This window comes from Nyctereutes procyonoides, unplaced genomic scaffold (assembly GCF_905146905.1).
Source record: "Nyctereutes procyonoides isolate TBG_1078 unplaced genomic scaffold, NYPRO_anot_genome, whole genome shotgun sequence".
NCBI lineage: Eukaryota > Metazoa > Chordata > Mammalia > Carnivora > Canidae > Nyctereutes > Nyctereutes procyonoides.
In genome coordinates this window covers 43,754,285-43,762,880 of record NW_026575142.1, presented here as the reverse complement: position 1 = coordinate 43,762,880, position 8,596 = coordinate 43,754,285, and the positions used below count along the sequence as shown (strand labels likewise).

General features: G+C 33.8%; 1 protein-coding gene across 2 annotated transcripts in view; it reads right to left on the bottom strand.

Moving 5' to 3' along the window:
• Nucleotides 1-3,501: 3,501 nt before the first annotated feature.
• Nucleotides 3,502-8,596, bottom strand: part of PIK3CA (phosphatidylinositol-4,5-bisphosphate 3-kinase catalytic subunit alpha) — a 79,396-nt gene continuing 74,301 nt past the window's right edge. For both annotated transcript variants that reach the window (XM_055308125.1, XM_055308127.1), the window contains exon 21: nucleotides 3,502-7,899. In XM_055308125.1, coding sequence (XP_055164100.1) covers nucleotides 7,629-7,899 — 271 coding nt within the window. In that variant the 3' untranslated portion in view covers nucleotides 3,502-7,628. The remainder of the gene's footprint in view (nucleotides 7,900-8,596) is intronic.

Below are 8,596 nucleotides of genomic sequence, written 5' to 3'. Positions count from 1 at the left end.
GTGTATGCCCAAAGGAAATGAAATCAATACCTCCAAGAGATATCTGCATTCCCCAGTTCGTTGGAGCATTACTGATAATAGCCAAGATATGGAAACAACCTGCATCCATCAACAGATGAATTAACTGTGATCTTACACAGACACACTATGGATTATTATTCAGACTTAAAAAAGGAGATCCTGCCATTTGCAACCACATGGATAAACCCAGGTCTTTATGCTAATAAGTAAAATAAGCCAGACACAGAAAGGAAAAAAATTGCATTTCACTTGCATGCGGAATCCAAAAATGTCAAACATATAGAAGCAGAGTAGGATGGTGATTTTTGGGGGTAGTCAGGTGGGAGAAATGGGGAGATGTTAATTAAAGTGCACAATCCTTGTTATGAGTAGTAAGTCCAGAGATCTCTCATACAGCATGATGGCAAAATACTATATTGAATACTGGAAATTTGCTAAGAAAGTAGATTTTAGGTGTTCTCATCACAAAGACACCCATACACAAAAGGTAACTATGTGAGGAGACAATACACTGATTAGCTTGACTATCAGCATTCGCTATATATCAATATCAAATCACACTATACCTTAAATACATAAATTCTTATTAAAAAATAAGATAAAATTCAGTCAGCCTTGGTACCTTTCATTGGACAGTTGGTTAGAAGGGCTAGTATATGCAGCTGTAGGGGAGGATTCCTTTCCATTTCCTCTTAGCTAAATATAATATGCATTTAAGGTCCAGGACATGCTGTTTGAGAGGTTGTGGTAAATTATTTTGTATACCAAAGACTTTCCCAAAATAAAACGATGTACGCACACACATTTTCAATCATTTTGTAAATTGAGATCCTATAGATTTCTTAAGGACATATCTCTAGTCCATTTCTTAGTTTCACACGCATCTAACAACATTCAATTCGTGGAATTTTTCTAATACATTCAAAACCACTGATTCAAAACCTAAAAAGTTTTTGAAGTGTATAACCTGAAGTGTTTCAATTACTAGTTTTCCACTCACCTAGAGTGTAGCTACTTGGTTCCTCTCATAATCTCATCTCAGGAAAAGGGAGACATTATGCTTGGAGAACAAAGTCAATTAAGAACAATGTTAATTCAAAGTCACAGCAAACCATTTGGCAAAGAAACAAAGTTTAAGCAATTATTTGCTGTTAACTGCTTAGAAGTACAAAGTATCAATGCCCACATGTATTATTGGTTTGAGAAAAGCCCAGACTCACCTTTTGCAAGGTTTACAGTAACTGATAGTGAAACCAGTTTGCTTGTGGCCTAACCTCACTTTTGGGTTCTGGTCTTTAACAGACTTGAAAAAAACTCTTGTCTACATATACAAACACATTCATACATGTATGTGTATACATGTATTTCTGCTTGAAATACAAACAGGTAATTCTTCATGCTTAAAGGAAGTGAATGTTCAAACAGATATTTCTTTAATAGTCATCATTTTACTGGGGCAAAAAAATTGGCTTTTAAGGCATAATAGTTTCAGGTTTTCAATCAACTATTCTTAGTCATTATTGGTAAGAACTCAAGTTTAGCTAAATTTTGATTATTGGCAACATTGGTTGGCTTTCAAGTGTTCAAAAAAAAGCAAAATATAATTATCACAGTTTTTTTTTTGTTTTGTTTTGTTTAAGATACATAGTACACTAAGGACCGTTTGGACACAAGTCAGTTTTTCTTTTTTTTAATAAACAGCGTGATGTTACAGACTGCAAAGTTAAAAGAAAAGCAGACATTGACAGTTTTTGATGAGCACAAACAGTAAGTGCAGTCACAGGCCAAACTTCTTGCTAGGAACAGCAAGACTGGGAAGAGGTCTTAAATTTAGTGACACTGTATTATTCTATATTCTCAGTACAAAAACACATGCATCTTGCTGTGTCAAATCCTTTTTGGGCCATCATTAAAAGAACATTTAAAAACATTTTTCTCCTAATGAATGCATTATACCACAGGACTTCAGTTCATTGAATGACAAAATATAGAGAAATAGATTTGCTACAATAAAAGGGGCCAAAAAGGGTGGCGGGGGGTTCTTCTTGAAGCTTCCAAAGTCAACATTTGATGTGCTAGCAGTCTTCTTTTGGTAGTGCCACATTCCCCAAGATATTAAAGTGTTATGTTCCAAAAGGATAGATTCTTTTAGGTTTTATTTAACCCCATCAAGCCAGAAGACTAAGTCACATTGAAACTATTAATTGTATTTGAAACTTAGGTTCCATAGCCAAAAAACATTTCTAGAAACCACATGAAATCCAAGCTCTCCAACCACTCTTTGGAACAAAAATTAGAACTGATACGGGGCTTGTTCTTACGAAACCAAGAGGTCATGACTACATTTGGAAATTCATACTAGAATTAAGAAGTTTAGTCTTATTAAAGATATTTTGAGAAAACATAAAACAGTGAAAGTTTTCTGCCTCCTTGCTTACCTAGAAGGAGATAACAAAAATATGAATCACCTAAAAATATACATGGCTCTTAGCGTAACCACAAAATTATTGTAGTGACAGATTAAATAAGGTTTCAGACTGATGTGTAGACTTAACTGGCTTACAAAATGCTTTTTTTAAAAAAAAACCTTTCCATACTTACCAACATGAAGAATGGAGTCTACTTACTGTTGGTAGTGAAAATCAGTTACCTAAACTACACTAAACGTACAATGGACTGTTTCCCACCCCACCCCCAAACACCCCCCATCCCCCCCTAAAACTCATATGTAGTTGTGTAAAACTTAAGTCAGAAAATTTCCTTGTGGCTCATAACTGTCACTTTATGCTAACTAGCATGGTTGTAATATTAACATGTCTAAAACTAAGGAGAAGGAATGGCGCTTTATGGATAAAAAGGAAGTGTGAAACCTTCATCAAGTGGAATACTCGGATGAAATAAGCTTATTTAAAAATTAACATCCCAACTTGGGAAACTCCTAATAAATTCTAAACACTTCTGAGCTTTAGAGCCTGATGTTTACATCTTTTATAAAAGATGCCTCTTGACTATGGCTAGCAAGCAGTGTGTACACAAATAAAAATGTGTGCAAATACACACACACACACTAATTTCACTAATAATAAAGAAAAGAGAACAAACTGATTTCGAATGCCGAATTCAAGAACCTAGTACCATAAGCCTCCTGGCGCTAGAGCCTTTTCCATGGCTGGAGCAATGATTAAAATTTTTTTATTTTTTTATTTATTCATGATTAAATTTTAACCAAAAATTGTTCTCAAGTCTCCAATGCCATTAAAAACAAGGCATGCCAACTCTAACTTTTTATAAATCTAAACTACGGTGCTCTGGAAATTTCTGTAACATCAGAGCCTAAAGTACTGAATTGTGACTTTTTTTTTCCTTATTAACCTTCTGAGGTAGAGTTACCAATCCAATTTTATTAGGACCATAGTTAACTTGAACTAAACCCCATGACCTTTGAAAGAAAAGAAAAAAGGCTTCCCAGGCCGTGGCACATAAGATACACTTATACTTTTAATGTAATAATCAAAAATAAAAATGGTTTGTGTTTATATTTTTAAAAAACAGCCCAGCTGTATTACTCTGTCACCAAGAATTGTTATCTGAGGATCCTGTCACTGCTGAGTTTTATAGTTCAGCCTTCACAATCCTATCTTGATGAAGAGTTCATTCCCTCATGATACGCACAATATACTCACAACTTCCTGCCTTCTCTTAGAAGGCTCCATCTAAGGCTCCCCTTGGAAGTGCCCCCTCTGAACAGAACAGACATGAAGACTGTAACTCATTCAAACAACTCCTCCCTGTTCAGCCTCCTCCTCTACATTCCCCTCTTCTCAAAAACATCTGAAGTATGAAAGTTGTTTTTAAATAGTAGAAGCACCACAGTCCATTAACACCACATATGGTCTTTAAACTGAAATATTTTAGTGATGTCTTGGACATCAAAATTTATTTTTAAGGTGGATTCTGAGTGTGTGGGTCCAGCCCAGGTCTGCAGTTTGTGCAGACATAGAAACAAAAGAAAGTTAAAACATTCAGAAAAAAGTTAACCTGCTGGCCTTAAAATAATGCCGGAAATCAATTTTTTTCAAAGAGTTGGCAAGCATGGGCTATTGGTCAGAATATGAATTAGGTGAATTTACAAAATCATTAAGAAACAAATCAAAGTTTATGTGCTGTGAAATTTCCATGGTTCCTTTAAAGTAGATAGGCTGCTCATAATTTTTTTTATAATGCTAAATCACTCAATTTTTGATGGAAAAAGGATACAGATGGACTGTGTTTTACCTATGTGAAAATCACCAATCCATTTAAAATAAAATCCAAGAGGGTATATACATTCTAATCAAGTCATTGATTATTTTCCTGATTAATAAGAACTACACTTTACACAAAATACTTTATCAGCAGCTGTTTTCATCAAAAAACCAATATTCATAGTTTCACAGTTGAAAAAATTACACATTAAAATATTTTACAATTCATTGTATATTCACCACGTTCCCATTTCCTAAAGGGCTTGTAATATAAAGCAGATTAAAAGGGAAAACCTCAAAGTAGATTACTTTGACACTGAATTTTACAGAGGACACTGAGAACCACAAAAAGCTTAGGTTCTATCATAAAATAGCGACCAAATTCCATTCTTCTTTAAAAAATCCAATTAGAAACATCTTTTTTTAAAAAACCAAATTCTACAATATGATTAACAGATTTCAAATTAACAGCAGTCTAAAAATCTTCAAAATAAATGATTCTGTATAGCTGAGAATATGATTAAAAAGTTAAAACATGATTTTCAGAGTCTATCTTACTAGAATGTGTTTAAAATTAGGTTTTATTTTCCTTAAACCTGCTTGGTTTTTTCCCCCTACAAAATACCTTGAGGGAACTATTTCTCAAGTGACTACATGAAACCGTAGAGTCAATAATCAGTTATACCACGTTCAATGACAAGGATAGTTGGCCACAGGAATGGACCAATCCATGAAAGTGGTCTGACACTGAAGTACCTGGAAACAGCTTACCCTTGACTTGACATCCTAGTCACCCCATGTAGCATTCAGTTCAATTTTTGGCTTTGCCTTCTGAGCACGACTTGACCCTTTTTTCTTATTTTTAATGTTGTTTGCTTAAACTCTGCTTGGATTTGTTTAAAATTTACCTTGTTTTCAGTGAGATTGTTTAATCATTCTTTGTAAAATTTGTCTACACTTCTTCCAACAGAATAGACTTGGTTGTAATAACTATTAAAAATAAATGTAAATGATGAAATAAGCTATGTGGCTTGTGTTTAAATGGTAGAGAGGTCTCAGGGGAAGGGGACTAGCTGGACTGATGTGAGACATGCAAAGATCATATAAATTTTGTGCAAGGAAGCTCAAAGCTTTTTTGGCACTCAGGTAAAAACGCTGTTCTCTGTTAAGTCTTCAGTCTCCACCATCAGAGTTCCAGATTTGTACCATTTCATTGAGTTTTCCTGTAATTAATCCCTGATATAGAAAAGACTGGGATGTTAGTATGTATTAACTGAATATATCTAAAAGGCACAAAATGTTAAAGAAGTTTTAAGAAGTTATGAAATCTATATCTGCAAAAGAATCTATTTGGCTTCCTGCTTAAAATGGGAGTTTAAATTCTTCTTAACTATTTCAAGACAGTTTACAGAAATAAGTTCCCCTAATCTTCAAATTTATTTTTGTTGTTGGCAATATTATATACATGCTTTAGTGAAGTACCTAAGTCTCCAATAATTAGGCCCTTTAAGGGCTCTAAAATAGCCAAATATTAAGAGTATTTCAATTAGAGTCCCTTATTCACTATTCAAGACTTCTATTATAGGTAACTGATTTCATAAATGAATATTGTTTTAGTGATGCTGTTTTACTAGAGTATATAATGTGCACTTTTTATAAAGTTGTATTCCAATAATATGCCTAATCTAGAAAACTGTCAGTAAATTATTGCACTTTTTCTGGTGTGGCACCCGGACATTTGCTAAAGCTATTTCCTAGGGCATTAATCATTCATTTCAAATACTGAGTAAAATATCAGAGTCTAGAGTTATGACTAGCATTAGCCCCTGCACCTTGGGTCAATGTTTTCCAAAGTGTTTAAGAATGTATCCTGTACTCAAATGCGATTTAATAAAGTTGGACAGTGAGCCCTAATTGCTTGGAAATGGGACATGACCTTAAAATGGTTTAAAGTCCTACTTTTATTATCCAGATATTGCATAAATAGCCTAAAAAGGTAGAAAGTTTGTGGTTTCTATTCCCCCATATTATAAAGTATTATTCATGAGCATACCTCAGCAGAGGGGTTGAAGCAATCAGGAAGATACTCTATATTGTGTTAATTTTGGTAACTAGTTTCATGACTGAGGCATTATCAACTATAGGAGATGGAAAATGGGGGAGTTACATGAAAACAAAGAAATAAAAAGAAAGAGGATGAACTTTAATCTGTTTTCCTTATGCAATTATACACTAGTCATTGGTATAAATGGGATAGTGCCTGAGCCTCACCCACAAACCAAGAGGAAAGCTGACCATGCTGCTACGAACAATAAAAAATTTGGGGTGCAAAACAATGCATGACTACGGGACAGATCATGTAAATAAAGAATATATATTAATGATAGTTTCTATAATATAAATAGCCTTTAATAAAAAAAATAATCTTTTTAATAACATTAATACTCACTTCTATTTTCTGGAAACATGCATGAAAAATGTATTCAATTCAATTGCAAAAGGAGAAAAAAAAATCAACCTAAGGTGAATACTGTACAATTCTGGAGCAAGAACTAGTCCTGCTCATTCTTTCTCTATAATGATTATTTTACTTTGTGGGAGCCCAGAATTTCCCTGGGAAGTAAGAATCAGATTCTTGTAAATACTGTCCAGAAAAAAAAAACCCAAAACACCACCTTATAACAGGTCTCATTTGTGACTGCTTCCAAAACTTTGCAGATAAGACCTCAAATCATCAAAAGGTTTGATTTATTAAAAAGGAAGTCTCTGGTGAAATCTCAAGAGTCCCTTCCACCCCAAGCATTTTTCTTCATTAAACAAGGAGTCAAAAAACCCACTTCAAACTATAAATTGAACAGCAATGGAAAAATAAGAAATCTTCATTATTTTTCTAATCTCAATGTAATTTAACACCAAACTTTAGTTTCCTTGGACCTAATGCAATAATAGACTTCGCTGTGTCCACAATTTCAAAACATAGAACATTTGCAAGACAAAAAAAGAACATCATTCTTTTTCCTTCTCCATAATTTCTATATATTTTGGGGTTTTTTTTGTTTTGTTTTCTTTTTTAAAAAAAGATACAAACAATCTTCAAAGTTTACCTTTTTGGACTTTAAGGCATAACATGAAATTGCGCATTATTCTAAAGCTTAATTTTGAAATGAACTAGTTTAGTGCTCTCAAACCCTGTTTGCGTTTACATTATTTAAATTATATAGTATTTTATTTCTGTTCTTGTGTAAATTCTAATGCTGTTCATGGATTGTGCAATTCCTATGCAATCAGTCTTTGCCTGTTGACAGTTATTAACAGTGCAGTATAGAATCCAGATAATGAGCTTTCGGTTTCTCAGTTATCATTTCAGTTCAAAGCATGCTGCTTAATGGTGTGGAAGATCCAATCCATTTTTGTTGTCCAGCCACCATGATGTGCATCATTCATTTGTTTCATGAAATATTCCAAAGCCTCTTGTTCAGTTTTATCTAAAGCTAGGGTCTTTCGAATGTATGCAATATCATCAAAAGATTGTAGTTCTGGCATTCCAGAGCCAAGCATCATTGAGAAAAGATTTATGAAGAGATTGGCATGCTGCCGAATAGCTAGATAAGCCTTGTAACACATCTCCTGAAACCTATAAGTAATAAGAACAGTTTGATCAGTATGGAGCAAATGGGATTAATACCTTCAGGTCTCTGCTCAAATGTCACATCCATTAGAGAGGTCTTCTGGGGCAAACCTATAAAAAATACCACTCCTCTCCAGACTCCCCTTATCAACACTTTCTGTCCTCTTTACCCCACACTAGAATGTAAACTTTGAGAGTCCATAAGGATTCTGTTTACTGCTTTATCACCAGTACCTAGCATGGCACCTCAGTAGTTTACTAGGGATTTATTAAATGTAAGAATTGGTCCATCCTGAAGGCTTTAGGATTTAGGCTAGGGCCAGGACAGAGTTATAGATAAAATGGAATTTTATAGAAAGTTTTAGAAAGCACTTTAAGGTTTAAGATAGACTGATGATCTACCAGAAGGCAGTTAGAAAAATTAAGAATAAACCTGATAATTATAGTTGATTGATTCCCTTAAATCATAGGACGAAGAAATGCTGTCTTAAGCACTATACGTTATTTAACAGTATAGAGAAGACATAGTCCAATTACTTACACAGCAGTAAATAAAAACCTTTATTATAGTTAGAAGTTTGAGAATCACTTTCTTAGGTCTTAATTAACTAAGTAAATCATGTCAGGCCTTGATTAACTTAATACATTGATTTTTTTCTTTCCATTTTTCTTCATAGCATTGCATAATAAATAAATACATTAA